This window comes from Natator depressus, chromosome 8 (assembly GCF_965152275.1).
Source record: "Natator depressus isolate rNatDep1 chromosome 8, rNatDep2.hap1, whole genome shotgun sequence".
Classification (NCBI taxonomy): domain Eukaryota; kingdom Metazoa; phylum Chordata; order Testudines; family Cheloniidae; genus Natator; species Natator depressus.
The window spans coordinates 46,306,763-46,323,999 of record NC_134241.1 but is presented as its reverse complement, the minus strand read 5'-3'; the positions used below and the strand labels follow the sequence as shown (position 1 = coordinate 46,323,999).

General features: G+C 44.1%; 1 protein-coding gene across 2 annotated transcripts in view; it reads right to left on the bottom strand.

Annotated features, from left to right (window-relative positions):
- KIFAP3 (kinesin associated protein 3) overlaps positions 1–15,325 on the bottom strand; it is a 126,052-nt gene extending 110,727 nt beyond the window's left edge. The window contains exons 1-3 of one of the 2 annotated variants that reach the window (XM_074960930.1): positions 15,141–15,325; positions 6,018–6,149; positions 3,134–3,288 (exon numbers count right to left, since the gene is read on the bottom strand). In XM_074960930.1, the coding sequence (XP_074817031.1) occupies positions 3,134–3,288; positions 6,018–6,149; positions 15,141–15,172 (319 nt within the window). In that variant the 5' untranslated portion in view covers positions 15,173–15,325. The remainder of the gene's footprint in view (positions 1–3,133; positions 3,289–6,017; positions 6,150–15,140) is intronic. The other variant, XM_074960929.1, reaches the window with a different exon arrangement.
- Positions 15,326–17,237: the final 1,912 nt, after the last annotated feature.

Genomic DNA, 17,237 nt, shown 5'->3' with positions numbered 1-17,237 from the left:
CTATAGCGATAAAAGACATGGTTATAATTAATGTTGTGCATATTCATTGACAATAGCATAGTCAGTATTATCCTAGTATCTAGGAGCCCCAAACATAGAACAAAGAGGATCCCCACCCCACAGAGCTTACAATCTAAGTACTGTATATAACAAAGCTCAAGTGTTGTTTTTGCTCAGCTCTGTAGCCAGAGCAAGAAGGAGCCAAGGAGAAAATTTCGCCATGACTTCTTGACACTCAGAATAATGTACTGCAAGTTTTTTTTTAAAAAGTTTGGGGTGTTTTGTTTTTTTTAATGAATCCATCTTTAGAAGTTTAACATTTTTAACTGCATAAGAACTGGAAAATTCAGAGTTAAGCCCCCTTACATATATGTGCCTTAGAACAGAGTATCATCACATGATTACAAGATCATGGATACCCTCACTATAATGTGGGATCGGACCTTCAGGATTAAATTTTCCTCTGTGCAGAGGGCCACCAGAAAGCTTAGGTCAGACTTAGTGACACATACTTACATGACAAATTCTGTCGGTATGTACGCCACAAGGGTGGAAAACAATTGCTTTCAGTAAGCTATTTGTCTAATCAGAACTTTGTAGGCCTTGATTCAGCATTTCCTAAGAAGTGTGCATGATGGTAAAGGGTGGAAGTGACCAAACAGTTAAAAGTAAAGCATTCTAGGATTTTTGTTGCTGACAAAAAAAGTCTGTGACGTACAGACATAGTGAAAGTTTCTGACTTTCTCTGGGGAAGGCGTTGAGGCTATGGCTTCGTTCTCATCAAGGCCTGCGTGTAAAGGCTGTTGAACCCTTTTACGGAGCGACCAGCTCTCAAGCATGCAACATATTGGTCCAAAATAGACATCTCTGTGGAGCAGGAAGAGCACTTTTTAAACCCTGTGTTCTGGCTCATGCGGTGGTATGGCAGGAGTGCCTGTGGGTAAGTCCAAAATTCTATACATAAAAAAGCATCCAAATAAACATTAAAGGTAACTGACAATTGGTAAAACATTGGGCATGGGTCTATTCTGCTTCTTTATGATAAAGGCCTGAAAAGTTTGAGTTTTTTTAGGAGATGCGGGAAGGTGTTTGTTTGTTTCAAGAAAAGTGCGCTGCTTGTTTGTTTGTTTTTTTATCATAGCTAGGGCCTTACCAAATTCATGGTTCATTTTGGTCAATTTCATGGTTGTAGGATTTTTAAAACCTTAAATTTCATGATTTCAGCTATTTAAATATGAAATTTCACAGTGTTGTAATTATAGGGATCCTGAAGGGGGAGGGGAGTCACAAGGTCATTGTAGGGGGGCGGGGGGTTGTTGTACTGCTATCCTTACTTCTGCACCGCTGAAGGCAGAGCTGCCGCCAGCAGCAGCACAGAAGTAAGGATGGCATGGTATGGTATTGCCACCCTCTCCAGCCACCCAGCTCCGAAAGCAGCAGTGCAGACTAAGGGTGGCATGGTATGGTATTGCCACCCTTACTTCTGTGCTGCTGCTGGCAGGGCACTGCCTTCAGAGCTGGGCACATGGCCAACAGTTGTCGCTCTCTGGCCACCCAGCTCTGAAGGCAATGCACAAGTAAGGGTGGCAATACTGCAAACCCCTTGCAACTCCCTTTTGGGTCAGGACCCCCAATTTGAGAAACGCTGGTCTCCCCCGTGAAATCTGTATAGTATGGGTAAAAGCACACAAAAGACCAGATTTCATGGTCCGTGACGCGTTTTTCATGGCTGTGAATATGGTAGGGTCCTAATAATAGCATATCATATCTAATGTCAAGTGGCTGGTTTTTTTTGCTGCCACTCTCTATTGGAGGAGCCAGAGAAAAGGACTGGGCATTCTCACAAGCCTTAGTTGAAGAGATGGAGTGTTGAATATTTAACCAAAAAAGCTTTTCTTCCTATTGTTTACTAGGCATTTGAGCTAAATGCCTAGTAATAAGACCAAGAGGAAAACAAGAGAGTTTTAAACAGTCTGAATAAAAAATCAGCTCCTCTCTCAATTAATCAGGTTTTGCTTCCTTTGAATCCATGATGTCATAAAGTACTAATTCTCAGGTCACCCACCTACAGAATTTTCCAGTATATAATGGGTAGACAAGATCTACATTTCTAATATATGTAACAGGCAGAAAGGTACAATTTAAAAATAATGTAATTTCAGGTTTTCTTTAGACAGGAATAAGGAAAAAATTATGAACTAGCACAGCCCAGTATTTTTGCTTTTGTACAAAGAACTACGCATTCCACTAAAAAGTAGCCACAAAAGAACACAGCAGAAAAGAGTTAAGAAAACCTAACCTATAATTGTGCCTATATAACGAAAGAGCTGGGTTTGCAATCACATAGGAGATTGCTCGAGACTGGAAACTTTTATACCTTCTGTTCCAGAACATGGGTTGGTAGATGTATGCCTGCAAGCCCCTAACAATTAACTGCTTTGAAAAGGAATCCAGGACTGGAGTGGAAATTTCTCCAGGATTTTTGCCTTCTTTGTGTCTTACCAAGAGACAAATCTGAAAATGCTAGAATTCTTTTAACCTTATTAAATCTCGAAGTGCCTCAGGACTGATGGCCCCTGAACCGGATGTTAAACAGAGGTTTAAATAAAGCTAGGGTGTAACAGTACAGCTCTGTCAGCAGACAAAGTGAGGACTCATAGTACTATAAAGAACCTGTTGGCTCTGCAATTTAACAGGCATTGACCAAAGCTTCCAGATAAAGACATTTGAAAGCATCTATCCTATTAACTGGTTGTAACAGAAGAGAGAAGAAGAGGTTGTAATTTTCATGGAAATAATTCCATCGTCATCTTTACAGCACTATCTGAAATAATCATTTCACCATTTAGAACAGAAAACTATAACCGAGACACAAAAATTGAAAGAGAAGCATCAATATTAAGTTTGACTAATCAAAATTCAAAACGTACTTAGATCATCAAAATGACAACTCTTTCCCCACACGATTCTGTCAATTCTTCCAGGTACAGCACAAAACACACATTCCCCTTCTCTCCTCAGGTTTCTGAGTATCAGGGAAAGTAGCATCTGAATTAGAACCCCCAAACTACAGAGTATCGCTATAGCTGCTACATTCCAGCTCCCCATTCACCCTGTTCTCTCTCTTGCTTACCTTTCCCGGAAGAGGCATCTCTGCGGTTCTGCAGGTAGTACAGCAGCTGCTCCACTTCCGCTAGCTTGGAGGGGTGAATGAGCTTGCATTCCTCCACCACCTTTCGAGCCAGGGAAGCAACGTCTGTGTTTGCATTAAGACTCTTCAGCCGAATACTGCAAGACACAGTTCAGATCGTTTTCTCCCCAGTTGATGTAGGATTTTTGTATCTTCAATACTTCGATTTAAACTTTTATAGTCATGAGTTTGTCAAGGCAGAGATGATCTACAGATATCTGATGCTCATGCTACAGTTTGGAACAACCAAGATCAGAAAGCAGTGACACCCGGGAGTTCAGGACAGCAAGCAACTGTCTGTCAAATAGACTTAATAGGATAGGACCATTTCTCACCAGCTGATCAAACAACAGCTTTAGAGATGGCTGCATTAGCAAATGCCTAATATCTAGTCAAGACACAGCAGCAAATAAGGAGTCAGTGATCTATTTCCAAAAAAGTTCTCTAAAGGTAACTATCCTTTATTAATATGAAACTCCCAGAGTATAGCATAGAAAAAATACCTGTCAGAAATAAAATCTGCTGTCAGTATTGATTGTGCAAGAGTTTCTTCACACTGCATTACAACCTAAGAACATAAGAATGGCCATACTGGATCAGACCAAAGGTCCATCCAGCGCAGTATCCTGTCTGCCGACAGTGGCCAGCACCAGGTGCCCCAGAGGGAGCAAACCTAACAGGCAATGATCAAGTGATCTCTCTCCTGCCATCCATCTCCACCCTCTGTCAAACAGAGGCTAGGGACACCATTCCTTACCCATCCTGGCTAATAGCCATTAATGAACTTAACCTCCACGAATTTATCTAGTTCTCTTTTAAATCCTGTTATAGTCCTAGCCTTCACAACCTCCTCAGGCAAGGAGTTCCACAGGTTCACTGTGCACTGAGTGAAGAAGAACTTCCTTTTATTTGTTTTAAACCTGCTGCCCATTAATTTCGTTTGGCGGCCCCTAGTTCTTATATTATGGGAACAAGTAAATAATTTTTCCTTATTCACTTTCTCCACACCACTCATGATTTTATATACCTCCATCATGTCCCCCCCTTAGTCTCCTCTTTTCCAAGCTGAAAAGTCCTAGCCTCTTTAATCTCTCCTCATAAGGGACCTGTTCCAACCCCTTAATCATTTTAGTTGCCCTTCTCTGAACCTCTTCTAATGCCACTATATCTTTTTTGAGATGAGGAGACCACATTTGTATGCAGTATTCAAGATGTGGGCATACCATGGATTTATATAAGGACAAGAAGATATTCTCCGTCTTATTCTCTATCCCTTTTTTAATGATTCCTAACATACTGTTTGCTTTTTTGACTGCCGCTGCACACTGCGTGGACATCTTCAGAGAACTATCCACGATGACTCCAAGATCTCTTTCCTGATTAGTTGTAGCTAAATTAGCCCCCATCATATTGTATGTATAGTTGGGGTTATTTTTTCCAATATGCATTACTTTACATTTATCCACATTAAATTTCATTTGCCATTTTGTTGCCCAATCACTTAGTTTTGTGAGATCTTTTTGAAGTTCTTCACATTAGGACAGCCAGAGAGAGAAGTCTACTTTACCATAAAGGACTCAATCACAGATCATACTAGTGACAGAGAGTAAGCCAGAGCAGATATCTGTAAGCACAGACCAGGAGGTGGAATAAAAGGATTTCTGTTGAGTCCTGGATGGAATAGCATGGATTCCTTGTAAACAAGACAAACATTTTTAGTGTGTTAAGAAAATACTACTATTGCAGATTTTTTATACAATGGAAAATGTTTTTTCCCCCCTGTTCCTTGTTCTTAAAAAAGAACCCCTGCATTCAGACACATATGCTCGATCTTTAAAAAAAAAAAAAAAATTCGCCCTCAGGCAAAAAGCAGACCTGCAAAGTTTCACCTTCAAGGTGAAAGTCTGAGGAAGTTACTGGAAAAGGGCCTTTTACAACAGAAATGCTTAGGCAACCTTAACTACAGAGGGCACAACAACTGTGTCCTGTATAAAGAAAATGCAGACAACAATGAAATTGCTAACATCAACTGGACATACACATCCTCCAAATAAGGGATGCAGTGTACCCCAATGGATAGAGCACCAGAGTAGGCATCAGATGATCTGGGTTTTATCCCAAGCTGTGCCATTGACCACTGTGTGACCATGAGCAAGTAACTTCACTTCTCCCTGCCACGGGCGCCAACTTTTCTTGGTGCCAGTGGGTGCTCGCACCCCCACGGCCCCAACTCCGCCCCCTCCCCGCCCCTATTGGATCCCTCCCCATATCCCCACCCTGGCCCCACCTCTTCCCCAAGTGTGCCTCGTTCCCCCTCCTCTCCTCTCCCTCCCAGGCTTGCCGTGCGAAACAGCTGTTTCGTGGCACAAGCACTGGAAGGGAGGCGGGAGAAGCAGGACGCATTGGCTCGTTCAGGGGAGGAGGCGGAGGTGAGCTCCGCACCCACCAATTTTTCCCTGTGGATGCTTCAGCCCTGGAGCACCCACGAAGTCGGCGCCTATTCTCCCTGCTTCAGCTTCCCCATACATAAGATGGGGAGAATGATAATTATTTTCCTTTACAAAGTACCTTGAGATATACAGATGGAAAACACTATATAAAAACTAAAGTTTAATACTACAATGAATATATGCTACAACACTGCAAACAACTATGCATATATGTTATTCCCAGACTTAATACTAATTTAATTAAATGTTTTGAAGTTTGAAAAAGTTTCAGTAACAAAGGAAATAATATAATAGAACAGTAATTTTAAGAACTCAGCCTAGAAATCCAGGAAATTTTAACTTTAAGGAATAACCCCAAGAGTGTGCCAGGAACTTACATTTTTTGACACTCCTTGCGCTCCCCCAACATGGGGTCCCCCATTTCTCCAAGAATAGTTGCTTCCACTTCATAATGAACAATAAGGGCCTTTTCGGAGGGGTGTACATCTATGTTACCTCCTTTCACCTTCCTGCAAGGCAAAAAAAAACAAATTCATCACTGACTAAATGAGAAGCCCAAGAAATATCTGGGAAAACAGCTCAATGTGAATTGGACATCTCTGATCAAGCAGTTTGTATGACTGAGACAGATTCTACCTACATAGCATAAACCCAGTCTTGGTCCTCTTTGCATCAGCACCTGGTCTCTCCCACGTTCCTTCAACTTACATACGAATCTTAGCACAAGAGGCATCTCTATGTCTATTGGCTCCAGTATGTGCCAGGGTGGCTAAAAATCAATGATTTAAAAAAAAAATTGGATTTTTTTATTTAAATCGGATTTTTTTGATAAAATGCTTTTTGAGGAAAAAACCTACCTAAAGATGGTTTTAATTAAGATACATTATAGCTCAAAGATATCTCATCATGGAATAGGGATTATAAATTCTAATTCTATAGTATGAGACAATATATTCATGTAATCTTTAAGAAAAGTTTTGTAAATGAGTTCCAATAGTTCATGGATTAGGGACCCAACCTTCTGGGTTCCAGGGGCTTCTGTATAGAAAGATTAACCTAAATAATCTATCTACCCAATGGGACTCAGTGCTCAGTCTAGAAGATACCATCAGAGATGCTTAGTTTTGCAGTTCTCAAACTGTGGATTTGTGTCTCCAGAGGTAACAGCAAAAATGTTTTTAAATAAATACATAATATATAGAGGTGAGAAATAACAGACCTCAACCCTATTCTCTCTTTGCAAATGTGTGTACACAGAGTCAATCCCTTACCTCTCTCTAAAAGTGCAAAATTTCAAAAAGTTCAATGAATAGAAGATTGTTTGGCGTGGAATAGATCTGGACAAGGAGAAGAAGTCTGGAGATAAATGTGAGAAGGGAGGGACAGGCAGTAGAAACAAAAGTAAAACTGTTTGAGAGGCATATTCCAGAAGTCTTGAGGTCTTTCTGAGCGTAGCCTTCATTGATTTGAGATCTACCATACCATTCTCTCAGTAGAAGGGAAAACCTATAATGGCAGCAGGCTGTAAAAGAGACCCAGTTTGGGAATATTTTAATGAAGTTCCCCTACTTGTGGGTAAGACAAGCATGCGTGCAAAATGCAAACAGTGCAACGAAGAAATGCAAGGCCTGGTTGCCCAAATGAAACAACATCCTGAGAAGAGTTCCTTCTCAGGAAGAAGCTGCATTGAAGACGATGAAAGGAACATGTCTGAACATGCAGGATCTTCAGGTTGGTAAATGTTTTTATTTCATACTTTTCTTAAGGACTGCCTGTCTTCCTTCTGGACTATTCTTGAATTCTCATGTTTGAGCAAAAAATATAGTTGCTACTCTATGGTACTATCATTTTAGATGCAGTTGTGATAAAAAATGAATAGCTGAAATAGGCAGATCTTCGTTTTACAATTTCACCTTTAAAGTAGTACTGAGTGTCAGTCAATGCAATGAGTAATACTAAATGAGCAGTATGGTAATAATACTGAAATAACTGCACTGACTTATTTTGTTTAGGACAATCCATCCTCAACATACAGAATTCTGAAGACATTCCACTTTCAAGATCACCATCATTTTCTATAGTTTCAGAGTTATCTGCCAATGATAGTGTTTAAGTCACATCATGTATGTCACATAGCCACAGTATATCACCTGTAGTGAAAAGAAAAAAATCTCCACCATCCAGAAACAACCATAGATAAATTTGTGATAAGAACCAGCAGATTACAAAAAGAGGTAATTGATGAAAGAATTGCCCAGTTTGTTTATGCAACAAACTCTCCTTTCTGTATGATTGAGAACCCAGACTTCATTAACATTGTTCAGTCATTAAAACCAGGATACAGTCCACCCAACAGAGCAGATGTCGCAGGCAAATTGCTGGATAAAGTGTATGAAAGAGAAATTGAGCAGTGTGCAAAAGGTCTAGAGGGTAAAATTGTTAACCTGAGTCTTGATGGGTGGAGCAATGTCCACAATGATCCTGTTGTATGTGCTTGTGTGACAACAGAAGGGAATGTCTTCCTTACAGAAACAATTGATACATCAGGAAACGCACACACAGCAGAATACTTACAAGAAGTAGCAGTAAAAGCTATAACAAACTGTGAAAAAAAATTCAAATGTCAGGTATGCAGCTTGGTCACAGACAATGCTGCAAATATATCCAAGGTGAGAAGAAATTATTTAGGAGTCCCAAGCTAACAACATACAGTTGCAGTGCACATTTGATGCACCTCCTAGCCAAAGACTTCAATGTTCCAGAAATAAAGGCTAATGTTGTTAAAATTGCAAAACACTTCGGTAACAACCACTTTACAGCAGCTGCTCTGAAAAAAGTGGGAGAAACCAAGCTAACTCTCCCACAAGACATGCGATAGAACTCAGTACTGGACTGTTTTGAGCACTGTATCAAGAACTGGCCTAACCTGATGACAGTTTGTGAACAAAATCGTGAACAAATAGATGGCACTGTCACAGCCAAAGTTCTCAACATTGGGCTTAAGAGAAATGTTGAACACATGCTGAGTACCCTGAAGCCCATTTCTGTAGCCTTGAATAAAATGCAGGGAAATAACTGTTTTATTGCTGACGCTGTTGAAATTTGGAATGAACTGAATGAGATCTTAAAAAGAGAAATATGCAATGACAGAGTTAAATTACAAGCATTAAAAAAAAAAGAATGGGACAAGCACTCTCTCCATCTCATTTTCTTGCAAATATTCTCAATACTCGGTACCAGGGTCAAACCTGAACTGCTGAAGAAGAGGAGTTGGCTAGGACGTGGACATCCAGCAATCATCCCCCATAATGCCAACTATAATAAACTTCAGAGCTAAGGGTGAACCATTCAAGAAATATATGTTTGCTGATGATGTTTTAAAGAAAGTCACACCAGTGAACTGATGGAAGTCACTTAAACACTTGGATTCAGAGACGATTGAAGTGATAATCTCACTTTTAACAGCAGTAGCTTCTTCTGCCAGTGTAAAAAGAATATTTTCTTCCTTTGGACTAATTCATTCCAAATTGAGAAATCGTTTGGGACCTGAAAAAGCAGGAAAGCTTGTTTTTCTTTTCCAGATTATGAACAAACAGGAAAATGAAGGTGAAGATGACTGAGTTAGCTGCAGAAGCCAATATTTTAAGTTTCTCATGTTGACCTGGCTGACATTAAATCAATTTAATTTGTTTTTTTGTTTTTTTAATTTCATTTAACTATTTTCGTTAAAAACAATTTTAACAAAAACAAACCTGACTTTAAAAAACTTGAATGTTTAACTAACTTCAAAAATTCATATGCTTGTTTTCTTAAAATATTATATGTTTGCTGTTGAAGAAAAAAATCCAGAATACATAATGTTGTTGGTTTAGTTAAATAAAACAATTTAAATGTCTGTCTGGTGATCTCCTAATACAGCATGGCAAGAAAATCCTCCTAATAATAATGATTAACCTGTTGAATTGGAGATATTTGTGAAGTCATTGGGAGATAAACTATCTGCTTCAATTACCTTTGGTAAATGAAATAACCAAACAGTCATTCATTTTCTGAAATAGCTGTAAAACTAATCTGAAAAGCTTTCAAAAGAAATCACTTAAAAAATGTACAGTGCGTACCTTCTAAAAATGAAACCTACATCTATCTCGGAGTTGTGAAGAATATGTATTGAGGTTATAACAACCAACAAGAATACACTTTTATGTAGAAATCCATGATTAAATCACGTCTTCCTGACTAGTGATTTAAATCATAATTTAAATGAAATCCACCTTGGTATGTCCAAAAATACCAAGAATGGTATCTCAGTTACAAGAGAAATTAAGTAATTAAGGAGAATGTACCTTTGACTTTCAAAGCTCCTGCCTGCCTAGATAAAGCCTATACCAGGGGTCGGCAACCTATGGCACGTGAACCCAGGCTGGCTGCGGGCTGAGATAGGCCGGCGGCCGCGACCCTTGCAGGCAGCAGCATGCCATTAAAAATCTTGTCCACCCCGGCCTGCTCTTCTCCACCCCCCACGGGGGCAGGGTGAAGAAGCTGGGTCCTGCCGGCTGCTGCTGCAGCACAGGCCAGGTCCCCCCTCCCCCGCCTCTTCTGGGTTCCTGCCCCTCCTCCTCTTCCACCCTGCCGCCGATCAGCTGATGGCCCTTGCAAGGGAGGGGGAGAAGCGGAGCCGGAGCGGTGAAAAAGAGGTGGGGACAGGGCCTTCGGAAAGGGGGGGTGGAATCAGGGCATATCCCCTCCAGCCCCCTGCCGTGAGCCGCTCTGGGCAGGGGGCTGGGAGCACCCCCAGGACCCTAGCCCACACCCCCAGCCCTCTGCCCTGACCCATGCACCCCCCCCAAACACCCCAGCCCTGACCCCTGCACCCTCCTCAAGCACCCCAGCCCTCTGCCCTGACCCCTACACCCGCACACACACACACCCCCAGCCCTCTTCCCTGACCCCTACACACCCCAGCCTCCTGCCCTGATCCCTACACGCCCCCATGACCCCAGCCCTGACTCCAGCACCCCGCACACACTCAGCCCCCCCCACACCCCATGCCCTGACTCTTGCACCCCGCACATTCCCACCACCACCCTGAGCACCAAACGGGAGCTCCTGCACTCCCCCCTCCCCACCACACACACACTCCCACCTGCACCAAATGGGAGCTGCCCTAGTGAGCACTTCACACCCAATCCTCCTGCCCCAACCCTGAGCCCCCTCCCTCATTCTAGCTCCTGGCCAGACTCTACACCCCAACCCCCAGCCTGATCCTTCACCCCCAGCTCTGTGCTCAGTGCACTTCCACCCTCAGCTCAGTGTAGAGAGAGAGGAAGAGAATGGTCTAGAACCAGGGAGAAGATAGATACCCACTCTATGTGGGCAGGGCCGGGATCCCAGACCGGCAGCGGGCTGAGCAGGGCCGGCAGCTGGGACCCTGGCTGGCAGGAGCTGGCAGACGGAACCCCAGACCAACAGCGGGCTGAGCAGGGCTGGAAGCCGGGACCCTGGCTGGCAGGAGCCGGCGGACAGAACCCCAGACTGGCAGCAGGCTGAGTGGCAACGGGCTGAGCCGCTCAGCCCACTGCTGGTCTGGAGTCCCGGCCGTCAGCCCCGCTCAGCCCGCTGCTGGTCTGTGTTTCTGGCTGCCGGTCCCTTGCCAGCTGGGGTCCCGGCCGCAGGCCCCACTCAGCCTGCTGCCGGCCTAGGTGAATGGAACACCAGGCTGGCAGCGGGCTGAGCAGGTTGGCGGCATAAGATCAGCATTTTAATTTAATTTTAAATGAAGCTTCTTAAACATTTTGAAAACCTTGTTTACTTTACATACAACAATAGTTTAGTTATATAATATATAGACTTATAGAGAGAGATCTTCTAAAAAACGTTAAAATCTATTACTGGCACACAAAACCTTAAATTAAAGTGAATAAATGAAGACTCAGCACAGCACTTCTCAAAGGTTGCCGACCCCTGGCCTATACTATCCAAAACTAAGAGGGATCAATCATTGAATCAGAAAGATAAGCTTCTTATGGAAGTCATAGGCTCAGAAAAGGGGTTTAATTGCCTAAATATGCCCATGTTTTGAAAGTCTGCATTCCTAATCCTCAGCTTCCCCAGAGACTGATGCCATTAGCAATTAGCAGTTACTCATCTCTCTCTAAAGGAATCTTTCCCACAGATCCTGGTGATAGGATAAGAGATGTCTTAGGCCTTGTCTACACTACAATGTTTTGTCGACAAAAGGCAGCTTTTGTCGACAAAACAGTGAACTGAAGCACTACCCCCCTCCCCCCCAAAAAGAAAAAAGAATGAAGAACTCCAACCAAGTTGTTTCTACAAGAACTCACAAATCCCTTCTGCTGGAGCACAGGCCTCTACCATACCTATTTTTCCAGAGCCTGAAACTTCAGTGTCTCAGGATGATTTTGATGGTTTGTTACTGGGCTTGGCTGATTTTTAAAATTCACCACCACCATGAGATATAAATCAAGCAAGTCCAAACCTGTTTCAATATATCTACAGATTTTTGGTAAGAGGCTATTTCAGGAAAGCTCTATGAGCTTGATCTTATGAGAGACTAAGCATCCTCAGCTCCTGTTATAATCAGTGGGAACTGAGGGTGCTCAACACCTTAAGGTATTAGGGCTTGAGTGAGGGAGTTTGGGAGAGGAATTGTAATTTGTGGGACTGCTTCACTCAAGGTCTACTTTTTGGAGGTTAGAAGGAATTTGTAATAAGGCCCACCTAGTAGATTTGTTAAGGTTACTCAGGATGTTTTAACTGTGTGCATGTCTATATAATCTTTAGTTACACAATCTCACAAAATTTAAGGATAAAGGCCTTAGTAGTAGGATGACCATCAAAGGAAGCCAGCTTTTTCATTTTCTTCCAAATCCATTTCCACCAGGCTTACATGCAGAGAAATTAATTAAATATTCTATGCAGAGTCAAAACTGTTTTAATTGTCAAACCTGATAATATTTATGAATAGGTTGAAGAGCAAGCCTGCCCAAATTAGCTGACCCACAATGAGTTTTAGTACTGCCTTCAAGTTTTTTTCCTCATGGAACCTGCCTCTATGTAGGGTGGAATCATGGGTGAGCACAGGGCCTACTGTTGTGGAGATCCTCTGCTTTTCCTCCTTTGTGCCATGGGAGGGGACCACATAATGGGTCACAGGCCATGATCTACTTATCAGGCTAGAGTAGCCTGTCTTCTGTGGCCTGGGGGCCATTTTCTTCCCCTTGCATGCGGACAGGCCCAATGTCCAACCAGCTACTCAGGCTCAATCACTGAGAGGGAAGTTGCTCTATCACCTGTACCTCAGTTTCCTCATCTCAAAGCCTAAACTTTGAGATATGCTTTGAGATTACAGCTGAAAAGCACTAAATAAGCTCTACACATTTCTTTGCATTTATCAACATTTACTATCCACGAGAACAAATGTAGTATATGGGTCTCCAGTGCCACAAAGGAAATGTTTTTGTTTTTTAAATAAATGAAACATTTCTATTCTTATTAAGTTTTGCAACCATCCATCTACTTGAAAAAAAAATCTAAATGTTGGATGATCGTCAAGGCTTGAAGGACAGATTGTGCCAGGTTGCTGGTATGCAGCTGTGCCATGCTGTCCCTTCACTTCGCTTGCCTGCTTGGTTCTTGAAATTGACAAGAATCTCTATTAAAGCTTAAAAGAGGAATGTCTTGTCTACACACAAAGTTTGCACCGATTTAGCTCTAGTGTCAACTGAATTAAGAGCATCCACATTGGGGTTTACTCTAGTTTAAATCCATTTTTTAAAATCTAATTTTGTTAAACTGGTGCAACTTTTGTGCATATGCAAGGCTACAAATTCTTGTGATCCCCCTATACACTAACAACTTACAACAGTGAGCCAGACAGAATGTTGGGGTGGGAGTCTCCATGAAGGATGACAAGAGAAAAAGAAATCAGAGGAGAGCTATGCTTGCACATCTGCCCAGAGCCATGACAAACAGGGCACTGGGTTTGTTTCAGCAGTTTCTCTAGAACATAAAAATTTAAAGTCTACTGCTGAAAATACTGGAAAAAAAATTCCTCCAAGATCACAAAAGTGGTCTGCATAGAATATACACATTAAGATAGGTACTACTTTGAGATGGCCATTGCAACTATAACACCAGATGACCACTCAATTTTCAGCTATGATCATATCTTCACAGCAGATTCAATGGCCATCCGAAATCATTGGTAGTTTTCAGGGCATTTTTAAAATCAAGGATCGTAATCATTTGACATATGCAAGTAAACAATCTAAGCAACAAGGGAGTGACAGAACTCTGCACATGACTGGGGTGTCCCAACATATCCAATCAAACCTCTGCAAAGGCTGCTGAACAGTGCAGAAGATAAGCAGAAAGAGGGAGAGGGGGAGATCACCAGCAGCTCAGAAGGGTTCAAAAAAAATGATGGATAATGAGAAAATCCAGAGTTACGTAGCTAGGAAAAAATAATAAGGGCTCATGCTTATTGGGTAAACCAGCCACTAACTGACAGAGGTTAAGAAGAAACTTTCCCATGGGCAGAATAATCTATAACTGTTCTTGGGGCTGCTTGCATTTTCCTCTGAAGCAGCTGGTAACAGACATCGCTGAAAGACAGGATACTGGACTAGATGGACCCTAATCTCTAACTGGGGCAGCTTCATCATTAAACAATGGTGTCAGCAGATAATCATCCACTCATCACTCCATCCCTCCCAAAAAGCCCATCCATTCAATCCCTCAGATCCACCCTTCCCCACCAGACCCCTTTCCTTTACCTACCTTGCTACTCTGACATCCCACCTGCTCAGTGATCCCCAGCCATCCCTCCTTATCTATGCCTCACCCATACAGTGCACACCCAGATATACGCTCCAAACACAACCGAACATCCCCCCACAACCCCAGCCATCTCTCCTATCCATCCCCACCCAACCCAACCTCTCCCCTTAACCCCAGCCATCCCTCCTATCCATCTCCACCCAACCCAACCTTGAACCTTAACCCCAGCCATCCACCCCCCCAACCCAACCTAACCCCCCCCCTTGACCCACCCATCCAAATTGAACCTCCCCATAACCGCACCCATCCACCCCCCACCCAACCAAACTGAACCTCCCCATAACCGCACCCATCCACCCCCCACCCAACCCACCTCTACCCTTAACCCCAGCCATCCCTCCTATCCCCCGCCCCACCCAACCAGACCCCATCCCCCCGAACCTCCTCCCCTAACCCCACCCATCCCCCATCTAGACGCCATCCCCCCGAACCTCCTCCCCTAACCGCACCCATCCCCCATCTAGACGCCATCCCCCCGAACCTCCTCCCCTAGCCCCACCCATCTCCCAAATCCCACCCACCCCAAACCTCCTCCCCAACCCACCCATCCCCCATCCAGACCCCATCCCCCCGAACCCCACCCGCCCCACTCGGGTGCTGCCCCGGCCTGACACAGCCCCCCGGCGCAGGGTGGGCGGTACCTCTTGAGGTATCTGGCGTCCTCCCCCTGCATCGTGCCGCGGGGGTGCCGGGCCGGGGGCGGCTCCGCAGCGGCCCCTGTTACCAGGGTGAGAGCAGCGCCAGCCCCGCCCGCACACAGTGCCCAGCCCGTGCAGCTCTCCCTAGCGCGCAGGCGCAGCAAGACCACAGGCCGCGTCGTCGCCGCGGGACTGATTCCTCGCTGCCTGTGCAGAACGAGATTGGAGGAGCGGGGCCTGCACATCGCCCCCTGGAGGCAGGGAGGAGACACTGATGGCCATCCCTGTCAAGGCCGGGCGAGCTCCCGGGCTGAGTCTGTGCAGCAGCTTCCCTGCCCCAGGGCTCCCCACCGAGGCTGCACCAGCCACAAGTTCCCCCTGTGGGTCAGGCAGGGGGCCAGCACATGTCACAGCATCTAGGGGCAGAACTGGTGTGAACTGAAGACCAGTTCAGCTACCCTGGTTCTCGTCATAGGACTGACCTGGTGTGGAGATAGGATGACCAGATGTCCCATTATTAGGGGCTTTGCCTTATATAGGCAACTAGACCCACCCCTGCCACCCAAAAAAGTGTCCCTGTTTTTCACACCCTATGTGGAGGCATCCTGACCTGTTTATACTGAACTGGTTTCAGTATAAACAGCCCAGGCCGCCTTAAACTGCTTAGCACCAGATCCATGGCTGTGATCAGTATAAGTTGCACCCGGTATGTCCAACCTCAAGCATCCAACAGTCATGAGTCAGGCACCAAAAAACTCATGATTGGCAAAAAAAATAATGAAAACAACGAGGAGTCCGGTGGCACCTTAAAGACTAACAGATTTATTTGGGCAAAAACTTTCTTGGGTAAAAAACCCACTTCTTCAGATGCATGGAAGAGGTGGGGTTTTTAACCCCAAAAGCTTATGCCCAAATAAATGTTAATCTTTAAGGTGCCACCAGCCTCATAGGAGAGTTGGCTGTATTTTAAAGAATCCTTATTGAAGTTACAGGGACAAACCATCCCGATGTGTAGAAAGAATAGTAAATATGGCAGGCGACCAGCTTGGCTTAACAGTGAAATCCTTGCTGATCTTAAATACAAAAAAGAAGCTTACAAGAAGTGGAAGATTGGACAAATGACCAGGGATGAGTATAAAAATATTGCTCGGGCATGCAGGAATGAAATCAGGAAGGCCAAATCACACCTGGAGTTGCAGCTAGCAAGAGATGTTAAGAGTAACAAGAAGGGTTTCTTCAGGTATGTTAGCAACAAGAAGAAAGTCAAGGAAAGTGTGGACCCCTTACTGAATGAGGGAGGCAACCTAGTGACAGAGGATGTGGAAAAAGCTAATGTACTCAATGCTTTTTTTGCCTCTGTCTTCACGAACAAGGTCAGCTCCCAGACTGCTGCACTGGGCAGCACAGCATGGGGAGGAGGTGACCAGCCCTCTGTGGAGAAAGAAGTGGTTCGGGACTATTTAGAAAAGCTGGATGTGCACAAGTCCATGGGGCCGGATGCATTGCATCCGAGAGTGCTAAAGGAGTTGGCGGATGTGATTGCAGAGCCATTGGCAATTATCTCTGAAAACTCATGGCAATCGGGGGAAGTCCCGGATGACTGGAAAAAGGCTAATGTAGTGCCCATCTTTAAAAAGGGAAGAAGGAAGATCCTGGGAACTACAGGCCAGTCAGCCTCACCTCAGTCCCTGGAAAAATCATGGAGCAGGTCCTCAAGGAATCAATTCTGAAGCACTTAGAGGAGAGGAAAGTGATCAGGAACAGTCAGCATGGATTCACCAAGGGCAAGTCATGCCTGACTAATCTAATTGCCTTCTATGACGAGATAACTGGTTCTGTGGATGAGGGGAAAGCAGTGGACGTGTTGTTCCTTGACTTTAGCAAAGCTTTTGAAACTGTCTCCCACAGTATTCTTGCCAGCAAGTTAAAGAAGTATGGGCTGGACGAATGGACTATAAGGTGGATAGAAAGCTGGCTAGATTGTCGAGCTCAACGGGTAGTGATCAATGGCTCCATATCTAGTTGGCAGCCGGTATCAAGTGGAGTGCCCCAAGGGTCGGTCCTGGGGCCGGTTTTGTTCAATATCTTCATAAATGATCT